Source organism: Carya illinoinensis, chromosome 12, assembly GCF_018687715.1.
Source record: "Carya illinoinensis cultivar Pawnee chromosome 12, C.illinoinensisPawnee_v1, whole genome shotgun sequence".
Lineage (NCBI taxonomy): Eukaryota > Viridiplantae > Streptophyta > Magnoliopsida > Fagales > Juglandaceae > Carya > Carya illinoinensis.
In genome coordinates, this window is record NC_056763.1 from 5,437,943 (window position 1) to 5,458,438 (window position 20,496).

Sequence of the window (20,496 nt, forward strand, 5' to 3'; positions counted from 1 at the left end):
CACTACTATGGAGAGGAACTATGCATTTATTCCTCTTGGAGATCCTAATTGATGATCATTGAAAAGTCTGGCTATAGACTTTAAAACAAGCGCTTATGGGAGGCAACCCATAGATCTATCTTTCTTTCTTTCATTTATTTTATTATCTTTATTTATTTAAGTTTTAATAAATTGGTTTTTGATGCAGGTTTATTTAGCAAGAATAAAGAGCTGAAAAATTCTAATCTACGGAAGATTCACCATGATACAACCAGGGAAGTTCCTTTTATTTCTTCAATCCTTTTTACTTTTGCATTACAATGAGGACATTGTTTCGTTTAAGTTTGGGGGTGTAAACTCTTATAATCATTTGATTCTCTTGTTTTCTAAGTCTTGGGTTGTTGATGGGTTGTTTGATTCTCTTACCAAGCATGCATTGGAGTAAGATTGAATTCTCTATGACTCTGAAATTTGTGATTGAAGATGGTTTTGAGAAAAATTTTCAAAAAATTTCTTTTATGTCAAGTGAAGTTTTGTGGGTACTTTGGTTTAAATCTTTGACCTTGAACACAATTGAGCACATAGTCATTTTTCTCTTATTCCATTTTGCTTATAAAGAGAAGAAGTTGAATTAATTGAAAGAGAGAGGTTCGATTTTGCTTTGCTCTAGAATCCGTTGATGGGTCCTTGAGGCGAAATCCTAGTTGAGACCAAATATCAGAGAAATGATCTAGGCATTTCTTTGGCATAACCAAAAAGCTTTCCCAGCCGTCCTAAATGTCATGCCATCATTACATGGTGTGTTTCCATAGTCAACCCCCTTGAGCCTTCATGAGCCTTTATTGATTCTTTGAACTACATAAACCATGCCCGCTCTAAGCCTGAAAAACAATGAATCTACCGTTGATAGTTTGAGAAAATACTTTAGTGGAGAGTTACATTTAAAAGAGAAAATTGGTTTCATGATGAACCGTATTATGTTTGCTCTGTTTGATCAAAGAAAAAGAAGAAGAAGAAAGGAAGTGACTAAAAAAAAAAAAAGAAAAAAAAAAAGAAAAGAAAAGAAAAGAAAAAAAAGTCACCAAGCGGAATGTGAATTACCTCAGATTTTGTTAAGGGAAGTGTTGGTATTACATCAGTGATTACAGCAATAATAATGCCACAAGTATGAGCATATTGCCAAGAAAGAGCTATGATTTGAATCATGTGAGTTTCTCTTTTAATGTTCTTTTCACTAAGTATTTTTTCAGTTTGATTTAATTTCCCATATCCAGTTCTTTCTTAACCCTCACCCTGTGGCCTATCATTACAACCTTAATAAAGACCTTTTGATCTTTGATTTTGGTGTTGACTACATTAGTGGAGAGGATTTCTGAAAATTGGATTTATGGGGTTAAGTTTTAAGAGAATTCTTTTGATTTTGGTTGTTCTACTTTTATCTGAGTTTGCAGGTGGTTTGAGGTTAAATTGACTATATCACATACACACTCAAGGTCTTAGCTTTAGGTTGAAGTAAACGCCTAACTCTTGCTTGACAAATTGCAAAATTTTTGATTGATTTTCCTGCCATCTTTGATGTTAAAAGAGTAAGATACTAGAGATGAAATCTAAATTCATAAAAGCTTGGTGAGTGATGATACTTCTCTTTCGGGTCGAGTCGATATTGCCTAAACTATCATTTATTTTTCTTTTTGTTTGAGGACAAACAAAGTTGTAAGTTTGGAGGTATTTGATGACTTGCAAAAATTTCATATTGCAGATTTTACAAGTTCGCTCGAGCGGAGGCTTTTGGCCGCTCGAGCGAATTCAGGCAGATTCAAATGCTCAACTGCCGCTCGACAGTGAGCTCGAGCAGGTTGCTGAAAAACAAAGATCGCTCGAGCGGAGACATTGGCCGCTCGAGCGAAATCAGGCAGAGTCGAACACTCGACGTGCGCTCGATAGGATGCTCGAGCAAAATCAGACAGAGTCGGACGCTCGACGCGCGCTCGACCCTCCGCTCGAGCGAACATCGTATTTTGACAGATTTTAGGTTTTCCACCGTGAGACCATATAAAAGTAATTTTTCACTCTAGAGCCGCGAGTTTTTGACTGGAGAACACTTCTTGGGAGAGAAAAACATAGCTAGAGGGATTCAAATCATCTATTTTTGGAGAGGGAATTCCAATTATTGCACGTACGTTGGAATCATACACGAGCACGGACGGGAGAAAAGCGTTGAATCGTTCCCTTGAGCTTTTGACGACGAGTTGAGGCTGCAAGGAGGATTTTTTCAGTGTTTATTTTCTTCCCATCTTCTCAAAACAATTATGGTGAATTCGTTTATGTTGAATTCCATTTCTAGCATGAGCTAAAATTTCTTCATTCTAGGAAAACGATGTAACCTATTTCCGAACTATGCTTGATTGTCTATGCTAATTTAATACAATTCTCTCTTTGTTTATCTGATTTATTCTGAGTTTATTGCTTCTAATTAACTGGCCATTGATTAGATGATAAGTAATCTTGTGATTTGCTATCGAAAGAGGGAATCATAGGGTAGATCTTGGATATTTCAGCATAGGTAAGTATAGAGATCGAAAGACTTGTATGAACCTATGTAGTAATTAAATCATTGGTCTTATTGCGTTCTTGATTATTGAAATTGCATATTCTTGTGTGAATTGATAACCAAGAGTCAATTCCAATTGACTATCGAAAGAGGCTTTTGGATGAATTAGAGATTTGCTAATAGACAAAAGAGATTTAAATTAAATTAGCTGGATGAGAAAAGCATAGTGAAGAAGTAGGTGAAATCGATTTCCTAGAAGTTTTCTTCCCATTAATTTAATCTTTGAACGTCAATTTTATTTTCTTTGCTTATTTCTCTTTGAGTTGATCTAGTTTTATTTGAAACTACAAAAACCTTAGCGATTCCTCTAGATAAAATTGAGATTAGTATAATTTTGATATTTGGCAAGAGTAAGGTACCAATCCCTGAGGACGATACTCTTCTTATTACTTTACTATAAAACTACGATACTGTGCACTTGCAGTTTTGCACCGGTCATCAACTTATATCCTTAAATCAGCAACCAGCCATTGCTTAAAGTTTGGTACCGAGAATGACCTTAAACCTGCAAAGAATCCATTCCCAAAAGTCTACGGATCATATCACCAAAAATTCAATCGTATTCAATACCAACACAAAATCTACTATTTCCAACACCCTGATGAACCTATACCTTTCGAATTGATAGAATCATTTCCTAAGATTTGCTACTACAACCTCGAGTTAACAATAATTATTTTCTAAACTAGCTCGATATCTTCAACCCTCAAAGAAATACATGAACTAGATCATTACCGCCAATCCTCAAAGAAATCTGCTCTAGGAAAATTTTCTTATCAATAACTCAACTCTAATCAACCCCATTTTAATGTTTACAAACTAATCACTCACTAGAGTAGATCAAGCTACAGCACTAAGTCTGTAAAACTAAGAACTCAATTCCTACTATAAATCAGTCCTTCAATTCTGCAATTCTAAAATCTTAAATCAAACAAGAATCATCTTTCGCAACCTCTAAGATCAAAGAACTTACATCCCATAATAGAAAAAATCGACTTCTCAAATCTTTCAAATTCTAAAACATTAATAGATAATAAATCATTTTCTGAAATTCTCAAGATTGGTGGCTTTAATTCAAAACATTCACCTTAAAAGCTTGTAAAATCTAAAGCCCTAATTGCCACCAAAGTACTCATCCGAATCACGAAATCTAAAACTCGAAATTTAATTATTTCCCTCCAAAGCTTGTCGAACCTAACACCTTAATTACCATAAACTTATATTCCTAAAATCTATAAGGCCCTAAACTTTAAAACTTTGTTGAACCTCATAAAATCTATCATTGAAATTTGTTGAACTTACAACCTACTACATTATAGACCATTTCATAAACTCCACGGAACCAAAGAACTCAATTAGTCTACTTCCCTAAAAGATCACCCAGATCATGCCATGACTCTAGCATTCTGAGTCTCCGTAACCTCGCCTCCAACAGTACCAAGAGTCACTGCATACATTCGAGCCCGAACTAATTGCCTCTGGTTAGTTCTACCACTGTGATGAGCTCCACAACTTTCTTGAACTCGACTAGGGCACTCACGAGCAAGATGCTCCGTCTGGCCACATTCAAAACATTGGTTACTACCCAGACGACACTTGCCTTCGTGAGCTCTATTACATCTTCCACAAACTGGCACTCGTCCTCCCATACGCACTCCAGTGGCTGCTTGTGGTCGAGTCTCGGTCCGCTGAACAAACTTTTGAGGCGAACCTGATCTACTTCCTTCACTAGTAAAACTCTGCCTCTTTTGTCCTGGAGGGGAGCCCATACTCAAATTAACCTCTCGCTCTGCAAGAGTGGCTAAGTCAACCAATTCCTGAAAAGTTGTAATCCGGTGGCAAACTACCATTTTGCATATATCTGGTCGCAAACCTTCCTGAAGACGCTCGGCCTACATCTCCTATGTGGCGATGAGGTGGGGAGCAAATCACCCAAGCTCTATAAATCTTCGGGCGTACTATTCCACGGTCATGCTCCCTTGGACTAAGCTTGAGAATTCTCTTGCTTTTTGCCGCCTCACGGAAGCGGGAAAGAAGCGATCATTAAATTCTTTCTTAAAGCGCTGCCAGGTCACAGCGGCAATAGACCCGAAACCTGAAACAAAATTCCCTTAAACATATCCTTAAAGTTCCTTGAACCTACACTCTCCTATACTATAGCCCCGTTACATAAATTCTACAAATCTTGACCTCAATCATACAAGCAAACCACATCGCAAAAATTCAAGCCTACTACACTAAATGTTCATGCCGAATAATAGCATCCTCGATTATACCGCCTTCCTGCCACAACACAACCCTTGACCCCCTTTAAGAAAAACGAATAAAACCAACAACATAAAACCAAAAACCAAAAACCAACACAACATAACAAGAAACAAAAAGAAAACAGCATGCAATAACATAACTAAATAAATAAAACAAGCAAACAAGCTCAAATAAATTCAAACATATAAAACATGTCAAAAAGCAACTTTACTTAAAATAAATTTCAAAACACAACCTTAAAAACATTTTGGTACTACCTAAGGGACATGTGGTTTTACCCAGAGCCGGACCGCTCTGATACCACCTGTGACGCCCCCAAATCCTCACGCACGGACATGGAGAAATCGAGACGTCTGGATGATGACATCACGGGTCACCACCCTATCGATGAGTGCCAAGTGTGTGTGTAAGCAACAAATGTACACGAGAAACACGCAGCGGATAGCAAAGTCATAAACTAAGTACCAGAATTTTTCTTGTTTAAATACAAAGCTGTTCAAAACATACATAATAAAATATTGCAAGATCCAAATATAATTCAAAGCAACAACAAGATATTAACTTCAACTCAGACCTCCGGCGCAGCCACATCCTCGAGCTCAGCCTCCTCCTCATTCTCGATCTTTGCATCAAAATCTACGGTACCAAAAATGGTGCCGCATCCGAAAACCATAAAAACGATCCAATTATGCATGCACCATGATCTCCCCTAGGGATCATCCGCACACCCTTGCTCTGTGCCACACCGTAGGTAACGACTATGTGTGTGACACCTAAATGAGCGATGCCCAGACTCGCGCCCCGCGCGTACCTGTCCAGGCCATCCTCTAGTCCCCGCTACTCTAGGGACCACGGAGTCGACACGACAGCGTTACCGTATCGTGCGATCCGGTCGTCGCCCTGCGTATTATCCACTCCCGAGTGACCAGAGAAGCTCCATCGAGATAATAACCCATCCCAGCTTGGGCTCGTGAGACACACGCATCCAAAAAATCATTTACGCCAATAAAACGGGATTTTCTCGATTAAAATAAAATGCATAAATATGCAATATGCAACGCACACCTCATGGCATGAATAACCAACCAAATCACAAACAAACATAACCAAGCACTCCGTCCTCAAACGGCGGCGTTGCAAACGGCGGAAGAAAAGCAACGTAACAGTGTAATTTACACTGTGGTCGTGGGTAATAAATTACCCATTTTTGAACAGGGAAAAACCAAGGCTCAGGATTGATAGGGAATGGCCTTGAGATATTTATGAAGCTAAGGAAAACGAGTTTTGGCTGCGGGTGGTGGTGGAAACGGTGGTCAAAGGCCAAAAAGGGGTGAACGGAGTTGAGCTCGTGGGAGCTGCTCCGGGAACGGATCGAGGCCGGAAATGGGTGGTTTAGGTCAGCAAGAGGTAGGGGAAGAAGCTGTGAAGAGATAGTGGCCAGAGGTGGTGCGACTACGCCGGAATCGGTGAAAAACCGTATGGCTTGGAGGAGCTCGTGGTGGCTAACAGTGGCTCGGATGGAGGTGAAACTTGGTGGGGATGTTCACCGGTGAGAGGGGAAGAAAACTGGGTGGGTGGTGTAGGCCACGTCACCAGCGAGCGGCGGTTCTGGGCTGCGAAAGCAACCGGCGACAGGGGAAAAACAAAGCAGGTGCAGTGACTTCCAGGGGCTCGTGGCGGTTAACGGCTGGTCCGATGGCTTTGAAAATTGGTGGGGATGATCTCTGGTAGGAGAGGAAGAGAATGGTGGGGGTGGTGTACAACACAGCCGCCGGACGGCGGCGCAATGGGCGGCCGAAGTGGCAGTGATGGTAAGGGGAAAAAGAAGGGGTAGCGCGCTGGAGAGGGGAAACGGGGAAGAAAGAAGAAGAAAAAGAAAGAAAAGAAGAAAAAGAAAAGGAAAAAGGGAAAAAGAAAAAGAGAAAAGAAAAGAAATGAGGTCCAATCCTCACTCCGGAAACCAAAATCAAATCCGCCGAAAACGATATTAAAAACCGTAAAACGACTAAAATAAATTAAACACGATATCAAATAAATTAAAACCAATTTAAAATACATTAATTTAAATAAATAAACTAATATATTAATTAAATTAAAAACAACCCTTCAGTGAAAATACACGTAAAAACGGGTTATCACAGTTACTTCTTTCACAAAAACCCACTCAACCCTATCGTAGGCCTTGCTCATGTCTAGCTTAAGTGCCATAAAACTCTTCTTTCCTTTAATCCTCGAGTTCATGGTGTGAAGAACCTCATAGGCTATAAGAGTATTATCTGAGATGAGCCTGCCTGGAACAAAAGCACTCTGATTAGCCGAGATGAGGTGGAGAAGGACAATTTTCATCCTGTTAGCTAGTGTTTTCGAAACCACTTTGTAGAGTACATTACATAGGCTTATTGGCCTATATTCAGCAACTTTACTTGGGGATTTGACTTTAGGAATAAGAGTAATGAAGGTGTCATTCACCTCATCTAAGGACCCCTGCTGGTTTAGGATACTCAGGGTAACACAACAAATATCTTTTCCAACAACTTCCCAATTTTTCTGGTAGAAATGAGCAAGAAACCCGTCGGGGCCAGGTGACCCGAGAGGGTTCATCTGGAACATTGCAACCCTTACTTCATCCTCGGTGAAAGGTCTGTTCAGGCTAAGCTCCATTTCAGCAGTAACTTTCGGTTTTAAAGCTGACAAACAAACCTCAATATTACTTGGCAGGGAAGAGGTGAATAAAGACGAGAAATAACCCCTGAAGATTGCCCCAATTTCCTCTTGCTCAGTAATTGTGCTTCCCGAAGGCCCAGTTATGACTTTGATGGAGTTAATCTTTCTCCTTTGGGTTACTTGCTTGTGGAAATAGCTAGTATTTCTGTCTCCATACCTCAGCCAGTATTGCTTTGCCCGTTGTTTCCACTTCAGGTCATTTTCTTCAAGGAATGTCTCAGCTTTTCTTTGCAGTATCTGAATCTATTCTACTTGGCCCTCCCCTCCTGTATCTTGTAACTGACTGATTCTGGACCATATTTGATTAGGAAGCTGCTGTTCTTTCAGATTTAATGCCTTTTTCCAATCTGTAAGTCCTTTTTGACATTGTTCTAGTTTGGTCCTCATAGTTCCAGCAAGGTTTTTTCCATCTATTCTTTTATTCCATTATGTCTTTATCACATCACAGCTGCCTTCTTTGACTTCCCAAGCTGCCTCATACCTAAAAACTCTATTTTTTTCCCCTATCCTTCCTTATCGGGTCTGGTATGCTGATATGGAGATGAATGGTCAGATTTAATGGCTGCGAGGACACTACAAGTAGCTGATCTGAACTGGTCTAGCTAGGGTTTATTTGCCATTGCCCTGTCTATTTTCTCTTTTATGAAGCCCACTCCTCTTCTGTTATTCGACCAGGTGTATCTCTGTCCTAAGCTAGGAATATCTCTGATCCCACACTCATCAGCAGCTAATCTGAAGTTTTCTATTTGCCTGTAGGGTCTACTCAGTCCACCCACTTTTTCTCTTTGGTGTAGAATCTCGTTAAAGTCTCCTGCACACAGCCACAGGGTCATTGGGTCGGGCTTAATTCTTGTGAGTATTTCCCAGCTGGCTTTCCTTTTTATCTTGTTGGGATGACCATAAAAACCAGTAAATAGCCAAGGGGAATTTGAATTATGCACAGTGACCAAAGCACTTATGTGCCACCGAGTATAATTAATCACTTTTACCTTCCACTCCTCCTTCCATAGTAGAGCTATACCCCTCCTTAGGCCCACTCTTTCTACATCAAAACAAGCATCAAATTTTAAAGCTCTTCTTACTTCATCCATTCTAACTTTACTGCACTTAGTTTCCACAAGGAAAACTAGTTTGGGGCACTTTTCCTTAGAAAGTTTTCTAAGGATTCGAATTGCTCGGGGGTTCCCGAGCCCCCGGCAATTCCACACTAGGAGACTCATTTAGGTAGGTAGTGCTGGAAACTAGCCACTACCTTTTGCTCTTGGGAATCAGAGTAATTGCCACTGTTTTTAGGTCTTTTTTGTAATTGGGACAGCTTACTTCCACATCTCAGGCCTCTCCTTTTTGAGCCAGCATTGTTTTGGAGGTTAGTGACGTCTTGAAGGACATTAGATTCCTTGATTGGTCCCCTTGCCTTTCTCTTCCACTTGCCCCCTTTAATTTTCTCTGCTTTATCATTGCAAGTCATTGTAGGGTCCTTTTCAGACAAAGAGTGGTTGACATATGTATCTGTAGCTCTTGTGCATTTTTGGGTTGGTCAGTAGGTCCAGTAAGAGAATTCCCCTCCATTTGATTGGTTGCTTGTATGGTGCTAGTAGTTGAAGTAAATTCCCTATCATAGTTGTCATAATTCTGGTCCTTTTCTAAATGCATCTCCATCATGCAGTTAAGTACTGGGTCCTCCGAAGGTAAGCCACTAGTTTTGTTTTTTTCCTTGTCATTAATCCCCATCATATCATCACCATTTAGATCTTGTCTTTTGAAAACCCCTTCCTGTGAAAGTAATTTGTCGATGGCTTCAGGGTTATTGTTTTCCTCATCCAGTTTTTTCGAAGTTGCAGTTGCTATCCTAGTACCATCCCCGGGTCCAAGGTCTTCATTTCTTCCATACACCTCCTCCATTCCTACTTTATTCCATTCACCCCTGTATTTTTCCTGGTTCCTAGTGTTCTCTGCCCCACTTTTTCCATTGGCTGCAGATTTTTGTTTTTTGTGTTCCTCAGTTGTTTGAGTACCCCCGTACTTCCTATTGTCAGAGATGGAGGTGTTCATTGGCTGGGCCCTAAGCCATGGACCATATTGGGGTTGTTTTTCCTCTGATTGGATTCCATAGCATGGTCTAGAGCAAGATTTCCATTTATGGAACAGAACACCACAATGGAAACAAAAACTTTGTAAACACTCATACTTTAAAGAAATCCAATACTTTTGTTCATCATATCCCAGCCATTTTCCCCTTAGCAGAGGCTTGTGTAGATCAATGGTAGTTCTAACACGGAGGCAATGGCCCCATGCCGAACCATCTGATTCAACATCCACTTGTATTACATGGCCAAGGCAGGCTCCTAGCTTTTCCCCAATATCTGCATTCATCGCTGCCAAAGGAAGATTGTGGCATTGAACCCAAAATGGTTCATATCGGAACTGAACTGAGTTTATTGACATTTTTTCATCTACTTCCTGAAGAGTAAGTAAGCTTCTGTCAAAACACCACGAGCGACCACTAAAAATTTTTTCTTTATCTTGTATTGATTGGAATTCAATTAAGAAGCATTGATCATTTAGATCCTTGAAATGCACCCACCCATCCAGACGCCATATCTGGGACATTGTTGTCTGGAAAGCTTCGTTGTTAACCCCTTTTTCAGACAGCACACGTCCAATAACGCAGACCTTTCCTCGAACAGTTGCTGTGCTTTGTTTTTCGGATTGCAGTTGGAGAACATCGGTTTCTTCGTGCGACAGATGGATACGTTCCCATCGGGTAGTGAGATCTTCCTCCACCATGGCTATGGGGAAAGAGATTAGATGAGTACAACAAGCTCACAAATCAGTGAGACCAAACCCGTCTGTCAAAAGACTGACGGTACTCAACCCTACTCAGCTTTAGACTCGAAAGAGCTCAAGCGCAGGAGAGGGACTTCTCTTTTTTTTTTTCTGTGTAACAATGAACATGACATGACATACATGTAATAGATGACATATTTAACATGATGTACTTGCAATATATAGTAATAAGTGACAGAATATTTTGTGTAACAGATGAAAACATATGACAGAATAAATTCTGTGTAACAGATAAATATGTGATAACTTGGCATGGCATGGCATATATGATAACACACATACATATACTGTAGTTCCTTTACTTAGCACACATACACAGTAAACTTCTAGTAAGTTAAAAGCTAACTTGCCTCGATCTCTGCATTTCTTATGAAAGCTCAAGCGCGATCACGAGGAACTATAATTAGTGATTCTAAAAGTTAAAACTAAATTATTAATAATTTGAAATATGGAAAAATACTAACTTAAGAGTAAAATTTCCATTTTACCCTCTACATGTGGGAAAATGACAATTTTACCCCTAACTTAAGGGTTTTGCATGCTAACTCCAAACGTCACCAAACTTTGCATGCCTCACGTAAATTTTATCCTAAACTCAAATATCAATTTAGAAAAATTTAAAACTAATCACAACTATTAAAATTCCATAGGGCCGAAATTCCCATATGCTATTTCCATTGATTTTTGTTTGTAACTTCTTTTGATTAACCTTTTGATCTATGACTTATAAAGATGTGATCTTCAAACCAAACCATCACATGATTTAAAAAGATGTCCTAAAACATATATAAACTTCTAATTCAAAATCACATGGTTAAACATTAACCAAAACATAAATTGAGCCAAGAACATCCACACTTTGGCCTATCGAACATCTCTTTGCATAATATTTCATATCTTTGAAACTAATATCAAATATTTTCAAAATAATATTCTAATATGTACATAAGAGGCTTAGGATCCTCCAATAAAATTATCAAAGCCATTGGAATAGGTTTAGACCACCAAAGATTTAAACTTTCTCAAAACAAAAACTGTTCTCCTCTTCCAGTTTCTAAGTTTCTAGCTCTAAGAAAATCTTTCATCAAAACCTTTAATCATGCAAGAAATCCTAAACAAATAATCATATACACATGTTAAAAATACTCCATAAAAATTTCAGACCAAGATCTATCTATTAGCTTGGCCAAAAACTCCAAAATACAACATATTCTCCAGTTTATCTCCCAGAATGACCTTTCTAGAGTTTAAACAATATTTGACTGACCAAATGATCTTCAAATGGAACAAATAAGCTATCCACGTAAACTAGACTCAAATGATATTCAAATAGAACAACTTGTATGAAGGATACTTTATGAAAAAACACTTACAAAAGTTTCAAAATAGGCGTGCAAAAGAACACCTAAAAGCTTTCTGAGAGAGTGTTCGGTGTTCTTTCAATGAAAGGTGTAAAGGAAGATGATTTCATGGGGAGTGGGCTGGAGATATTTATGCACAGGATATGGAAGAGGATGAGGCTGAAGTGAGGGTTGAGTGTTGGCCTTTCTTACCCAATAATATCCACAAAAATAAGCTCAAGATATTTTTACCCAATAATATCCACAAAAATCAGCTCAATATATTTTTACCCAATAATATCCACAAAAATTAGCTCAAGATATTTTTACCCAATAATATCCACAAAAATCACCTCAATATATTTTTATCCAATAATATTCACAAAAATCAGTTCAAGATATTTTCTAAAGGTGGAGTGTAGACTTGGAAGAGTGAGGTGGCTAAGATCTTTCCATGTGTCCAATTAAAACTTTTATAACTTAATTTGGACATTCCACACTGTGATTTTGAAAGTACAATGACAATCGTTTATCAATAATTAGCCCCAACGTGACCCTAACAATAAAATCATAGTTTGGAACAGGCGTTTCGTCCGAAAATATGAAAAAGAGTTATTGCGCCATAAGACCTTAAATATAGGACTGTTCATCAGGGCTGAATTTTATCCGGCCCGGCCCTGAAACTGGATAACTGGATTTCCGGTTATGGGTTTCGGCTTGGATTTGGTCCGGGCCGAAATCTGAATTTTTAAATCCGTATAAATCTGGGCTGGGTACCTTTTTTTTTATGGGTTTTTTTAGGGTCAGATCTGTGCTACGGTGCTAGCATCTATCAAGTTCAGATCTGAAGCAGTTTTTTTAGGGTTTTTTTTTTCCTTTTCTTACTTTGTTGATTTGGGTCTATTTTGTTTTCATTTCTGTGTTTTATGCCCATGTACAAGAGTGCCTTGTTCTATTTAGAAGTTCTATTATTCATCTGATTTCTGTTTAGAAGTTTGTTCAATTTGTTAGGGCACGGGCACGGGCATTGATAGCATTTTGCAAATCATTGAGAGTTTTGCAAGATTGGTCGCATATAAAGAACTGCACTATTATATAAGAAATGTCTTTTTTTTTCCTTACTTGGTAAGAAATGGCTCTGGTTGTCCACTCAATGTTTGCAATCTGGGTAGCCTTTAGAACTTTTTCACAACTGCATTCACTATTTTAGTACTCTCCGAAACTTCATTTTAGTATTTTAGGACTCTATTTGCCAAAAACTTGAATTTTCATTTTTGTCAAGGTGTCTTGTAATTTGGACTCTCTACATTTATTTGTGTTTTATTTTTTGCAAGAGAGACTGAAAGGAGTAAATTTTGGCTATATTGAAATGAGGGCTCTTCAGAGAAGTTGCATATTCTTTTCTATCTATTTTGTCTCAGTTATTTTTTAAGTTGAACTTTCTAGGATCAGATCTATAACTCTTTCTAACATCTTATTAAGTTCCTCTGGGAAAAACCTTTCAAAGCATTGGATGCCATATCTCTCTTTAAATACAACTTTGTGCTTCATCGTCTTCTGGTTCTTAGAAGAGATCGACTTCTGCCTTTTCTCCTCATCTCTCTCTGTGTCTCTCAATCTCTTATGATGAACTATGAAAGCTGCTTCTGACTTTCATGTTTGCGCGTTTCATATAATTACGAATGTGATATTGTAGCGGGTATATCTTTTACCCTCTATATACAAAAGCTTGTATATAGAGGGTTCATTTATTTAGTGTTCTTGATTACATCCTGCTGATTGTTTATGGGCATTTAGTTTATACATAAATAGTTCATTCATTTTTGTTCGTTTTTACATCTTGCTGTTGCACCATATATCTCAATGGCATCATTTTTTTTTTTTTTGAGGGGGTATGGGGCTTAGTTTTTAGTTGGATTGCAATAATCCAAGTTTTATGGGATATTGCAGGTACATGGATGACATGTGGTTGTTCATTCTGTGCAAGGAAATACTATATACTTAATTTATGTGGTTTTATCAATTACTTTTAGCCAAAATACTATATATGTGGGGCGTTTGTTTTGGTTATTGTCATTAATCGGAGGGGAGACCTTTTTAGGATTGGTCTCATCACCTGAACAAGATTTGATAGTCTGATGAGCCCTGTAAATTTGCTTTATCTAAGTTATAGTTGCCCGACAATGTTGGCTGCTGTTTACCTATCATGTGGAATGTGGTTTTTCCTTAATGTTAAACAGTTAGTGTTGTGGACATCCATGTTATTGGTTTTTCTACATTTATTAGCATTGATTGGGAAATGATTTCCTTATCACCAACAGATAAGGAAATTTTAGATTTTTACATTCAAAACTCAAGATCATCATCATAATGAAAGGGGCAAAAAAAGGGATAGGAATTTCAGAGATAATGCTCTTAGTGTTCCTTTCCATGGTTTGTGTTTTTCTCTGTTGAAATATATTCTTACTCGTCAGTTTGGGTGGCTGCAAAGAATATACTAGGAATTCAATGTGGCGGTTATCTTCCGTTTGGGTGGTTACAGCAAATATACTTGAAGTTTTATTTGGTGTGATTAAATCACATGGAAGACTATGTTATTTTTTTTTTTTGAAATGAAACAATACTTCATTAATATGACTCAACAATAACAATCTTGTCTGAAATAACAGCAGGGAGGACCTCAGGTGGTACCTCCTCCACCCAAATACATTCAGAGCCTAAAGATAAAGCTAGTTTTGCAGTTTCATGCGCTGCTTTGTTGCTACTTCTACCTGAGAACGATACTGACCACCCTGGCTGGGCTTTCAAGACAGATTTGATGTCCTCCATAACTTGTCCATCCCATGAAGAGTCTTGTGTATTTGAATTGACTGCATCCACTACCATCTTCGCATCTCCTTCCAGTTGCACCTGTCTGAGGCCTAGTTCTCTGCACAACTGAATAGCACGGAGCATGGCCCAGCTCTCAGCTACATTAGCAGTCCTTGTTATTTGTTTGGGAGAGGCCACCACCACATGTACCTCACCACTACAGTCCCTCACTACAATGCCAATCCCCATCCTTCCCATATTTTTATCCATGGCTGCATTAACATTCACTTTCATATAATCCATTCTAGGGGGTCTCCACAAAGTTCTCGTCACTGCTGTTAGGCTTGCTTGACTCTCTGTCGGCTTTTCTTGAGCCAGCTTGGTTGCTTCTACTTCCTGCAATGCCAACTAAAAGATGACAGAAGGGCCTTTGAACTTTCCTTCGAATACAGCTTCATTTCTCCTTTTCCATAGGCCATAGAGCACCTCAGTTACTATATGAAGCTTTCCTTCTTCAAGCTTGGATTGAAAATCAAACCATAGTGTCCTGAAGTTAGCATAGTTCCTTCTCCATTTTTTGACTGGACTGCAATCCTCTCCCCACACATCTACTGAAGCAGGACAATCCCATAGCACGTGAAATGCTGTTTCCTCTCCTCTGCTGCAGGTTGGACAAGTAGCGTTATCAACTATTATTCTCTTGAAAAGGTTGCTCCTTGTTGGTAGAATTTCATTGAGGGCTTTCCAAATAAAATGTTTTACCTTACCTGAGCTTGTTAGTTTCCATATTTTCCCCCACCATCTTTCATTTTGTTCTCCATTCGATGTCTCTCCTGTCTTCTGTTTCTTTCTCTCCAGGTCTATATAGTATGCACTCTTGACTGATAATGTCTCTTTATCTGATAGCCCCCAAATTACTTTATCATCCATCCCTCTTATGCTAATAGGTATACTACAAATACACTAAGCTTCCTCTTGTTTGAAAATGGTTTGTACTAGCACTTTCTTCCATGACTTGCTTTCTTCTTCAATTAGCTCATCGACAGTTGCATCAGGGTCCAAAATCTTGATAGGAGTCTGAATCTGAAATGTAGAGGGTATAGGCACCCACTTGTCTTTCCATATTCTTATACTCTTTCCATTTGCTACCCTCCACACGCTTCTAGCCCTTATCAAATCCATCATTGACATCAAACTCCTCCAAATTTGAGAAGGACAATAGCCTACTTGTGCCTCCACCAAGTTGCATGACGTGAAGTACTTTTCTTTGTAAATTTGAGCCATCAAAGATGAGGGTTCTTGTAGAATCCTCCACCCTTGCTTGGCAAGAAGGGCTCTATTGAAACAATTGAGATCCCGAAATCCCAGTCCCCCCTACCTTTTGTTGCTCCAAGTTTGCTCCAACTCTTCCAATGGATACCCCTGCCTTCCTTTTTGTGGTTCCACCAGAACTTTGCAATCATGGTTTCCATTTCTCTGAGGAGCCTTTTTGGCAGTTTAAACACGCTCATTGTATATGTCGGTATGGCTTGTAGAACACTCTTGATCATAACTTCCTTCCCTGCAGAAGATAGAAATGAGGTCTTCCAACTGCTAATCCTTCTTCATAACTTTTCTTTTAGGCCTCTGAAAGTGTTATACTTGGATTTTCCTACCGTAGTGGGCAAACCCAAGTATTTGTTATAACTATCACAAATAACTCCTTCAGTTTGTTGGGAAATGCTCTTTTTCACTGCTGTATTAGTATTTGAGCTAAAAAGGATGGATGTTTTCTGCCTGTTCATGGTCTGTCCCGATGCTTCTTCATAAATTTTTAACAAATGAACAATGATGGACCATTCCTCTATCTTTGACCTGCAAAACATAACGCAGTCATTAGCAAACAGGAGATGGTTGATTCTTCTTCCTCCCCTTGTAATAGCTACACCCTTGATGAGGCCTCTTGCTTCAACTTGATGCAGTAGGGTACTCAGGCCTTCTGCACACAGGAGGAAAAGGTAAGGGGAAAGAGGATCCCCTTGCTTTAATCCTCTTGTTGGCCAGATAATGTCACCCGGTATCCCATTCACCACTATTGAGTAGGTGATAGATTTCACACACGCCATGATTAGCCCCCACCATTTGTCACTGAAGCCTAGTTTAGTGAGCATTGTTTGCAGAAATTCCCATTCCACTCTATCATATGCCTTAGACATATCTAGCTTAATTGCCATGCTGCCTTCTCTCTTTTGCCTAGTTTGTATAGTATGAAGAAGCTCATATGCCACCATGATGTTGTCTGTGATTAACCTGCCAGGTAAGAAAGCACTTTGGTTCTAGGATATGACCTCTTGCAGCACTGATTTCAGCCTGTTAGCCAGGACCTTCGAGATTAGTTTATACCACACATTGCAGAGGCTAATTGGCCTGTAATCATTAACTGACTTGGGGGAGTTTGTCTTAGGGATAAGGGCTATGAGAGTGTGATTCAATCCTACTGGCATCTCACCAGTTCTGAGAAAATCAAGGACTGCCTTGACCACATCAGAGCCAACTATGTCCCAATGGTCTTGGTAGAAGCCAACACTGAATCCATCTAGCCCGGGTGACTTAAATGGTGACATTTGTTTGAGAGCAACAACTACCTCATCAGGAGAAAAATCCTTGTCCAATAGTTCACTCTTGCCCCTTGAGATCCTATGTTCTACATGGAAGACTATGTTATTGATATGTAACTCATATCTTGTAATTTTATATTTTGTAATGTAAAGTAATATATAGTGGATTGCATGCATTTTAGTTTTTCATTTTTATATATTTTATTATTCTGGACAATGTTATGCTTTTTAACATGAATAAATCTACACAGAAGCCTCACACTTTTTCACACCATTGAAAAATGTGAATTTACTATTTTATCCTCTGTTATTTTACACTGGTGTGTTGGGTGTGGGGTTGCTGTGTAGCAGTGCTCTTTTAACATTTCCTCTTAGAAAAATTTTCACAAAATATAGGCTATAAAAAAAGTATGATTTTCAACATATTTTTAAAAATTTCTATAATAAATATAAGCTTTTACATAAAGAGAATTATGCTTTTCAACATTGATTTTTCTTAAAAAATCTTTAATATAATTTAGGTTTTTATTAAAAAAAATTATGCTTTTGAAGCCTAAATACAGGAAAAAAAATCGGGTTCATCTGGGTTCCGGCCCGGATCTGACCTGGGATAACCCGGTCCGGGTTCCGGCCCGAATTTCAAATCCGGGTTCCGGTTTGGGTATACCTGGGTTCCTGGGTCGGAACCAACCATAATACATTCTGACACTTCTAACTATTTCCAATAATTAAAAACACACTTTTGATAGCATAGTAAGTGATAACATTAACTATGTGGTTAGACTAAAACCTATATGATTAATAGATTCGTGAAAACTTATGGGGTCTTCACGAGGTTCCTAAAGCCAATAGAAATTTCACAATTGAATTTCTAGCGGGCTGTTACAATCTCCCCTCCTAAAAAAAAGATTTCGTCCTCGAAATCGAAGTAAGTAAGAAATAGCAAGTTAAGGAAGAGGTGTTACTTACCAACCTGCTGTCTATCCCGTATATATCTAGCTTTGAGATTATGTCATTCCTTAACTCTCTCACTTTAATCAACAATTATATTATAATTCTTTCCACTAGGTTGGCCAAGTTGTATCGACATACTCTCCAAACCTAAAACTTCAAATCCCATATATATCTACCTTTGAGATTATGTCATTCCTTAACTCTCTCACTTTAATCAACAATTATATTATAATTCTTTCCACAAGGTTGACCAAGTTGTATCGACATACTCTCCAAACCTAAAACTTCAAGTAAATAATCTTCCGAAACTCTTCCTTAGAAAAATATAAGCGATATACTTTAAGTGTTCTTTGTAAATAATATAGTTAGTAGAGAATTCATCAACATTAAGCCTCTAACCTCATTTTTCAACAAAAACGGTGACCATTTTTTAGACCAGACAAGCACCGTAGGCACCGTAGAGCTATGATGCTATGATGCTCTTCTGTAGTTGTCAGGCGCTGCAGAGCTATGATGCTACATCTCTTGTCTCTTGTAGAGAGATGCTTCACGAGAGATGCTGTGAAGCAATAGAGATGCTTTGTCATAATTTTCTCTATAAAAGAAATATTCAGCTCATTTTCATTCGCATCTCATCTTCTTCACTTTTCTGTAATTAGTCTGCATTCTTACTCTGCAATCTCATTTTGCATTCTCACTCTGTAATCTCTTTCTACATTCTCACTCTGCAATGGCTCAGCAATTTTCTCATGACCAATATATGAGGTATTCTGCACCTCGTTCACCAGTTGTTTCTGCTTCTACCGTAGGTGCTATAATGCAATACAATAATGATCTGACTAATAAGTCAGATACTGAAGTTATCTACGAACTTGTGAGTCTCGGTACCCGATACTCATCAACCATGGTCCCATTTTCTAAGCGACTACAATTCAAAACTTGTGGGGTTGACAAACTCAACGAGAATATTTCTATCCTTCAGCGACTTCTTCTGGAGTCCAACATGAAGATAGGAGCATTAAAGCAAGAGAATAGAAATTTAAAATCCTTGCTTAAATCTTCTTTTCGATTGCCTACTCCTTTAAATAGGGATGCATGCACATTTTTGAAGAGCAAGAGCATTTAAAGAATGAGGCGAAGAGCCTCAAATTTTTGTAATTTTATTTCGAGATAATAAAATAATATTTCACAAATATTCATATTTGTGTTTCTATCTTCAGGAAGATGTTCTGTGTGCTCCATTTTATTTGTCCTTTAATAATGCACACTTCTTACAAAACCGTAATTGAATCTGAAATACTAATTGTGTCCAGCATAGTGAGTTTATGGTAGGAGCTAAACACGCCATAATTTAACTCAATTCATTCTCTCTCTCTCTCTCTCTCTCTCTCTCTCTCTCTCTCTCTCTCTCTCTCTCTCTCGCTCTCTCTCTTGTGATAACCCGTGTTTACGTGTATTTTAACTGAAGGGTTGTTTTTAACTGAATTAATATATTGGTTTATTTATTTTAAATTAATGTATTTTATATTGGTTTTAATTTATTTGAAATCGTGTTTAATTTATTTTAGTCATTTTACGGTTTTTAATATCCTTTTCGGCGGATTTGTTTTTAGTTTCCTGAGTGAGCATTGGACCTCATTTTTTTTCTTTTCTCTTTTTCTTTTTCCCTTTTTCCTTTTCTTTTTCTTCTTTTCTTTCTTTTCTTTCTTTTTCTTCTTCTTTCTTCCCCGTTTCCCCTCTCCCGCGCGCTGACCCTTCTTTTTCCCCTTACCGTCGCTGCCACTTCGGCCGCCCATCGCGCCGCCGTCCGGTGACTGTGTTGTACACCACCCCCACCATTCTCTTCCCCTTCCACTAGAGATCATCCCCACCAATTTTTAGAGCCATCGGACCAGCCGTTAGCCGCCACGAGCCCGTGGAAGTCACTGCACTTGCTCTATTTTTTCTCCTGTCGCCGGTTGCTTTCGCAGCCCAGAACTGCCGCTCTCTGGCGGCGTGGCCTACACCACCCATCCAGTTTTCTTCCCCTCTCACCGGTGAACATCCCCACCAAGTTTCACCTCCATCCGAGCCACCGTTAGCCACCACGAGCTCCTCCAAGCCATACGTTTTTTCACCGATTCCGGCACCGTCGCACCACCTCCGGCCACCATCTCTTCACAGCTTCTTCCCCTACCTCTTGCCGACCTAAACCACCCATTTCCGGTCTCGATCTATTGCCGGAGTAGCTCTCACGAGCTCAACTCCGTTCAGCCCCTTTTTGGCCTTCGACCGTCATTTCCACCACCACCCACGGCCAAAACAAGTTTCCCTTAGCTTCATAAATATCTCAAGACCATTCCCTATCAATTCCGAGCTTTGTTTT

At 38.9% G+C, this 20,496-nt stretch overlaps 1 protein-coding gene across 1 annotated transcript; it reads right to left on the minus strand.

Annotated features, from left to right (window-relative positions):
• Nucleotides 1-14,397: 14,397 nt before the first annotated feature.
• On the minus strand, nt 14,398-15,510 carry LOC122289228. Its single transcript, XM_043096206.1, has 2 exons — nt 15,067-15,510; nt 14,398-14,976 (listed from the first exon to the last, which is right to left on the minus strand). Exons 1-2 carry the CDS (start codon nt 15,508-15,510, stop codon nt 14,398-14,400), a joined length of 1,023 nt encoding a protein of 340 aa, XP_042952140.1.
• Nucleotides 15,511-20,496: the final 4,986 nt, after the last annotated feature.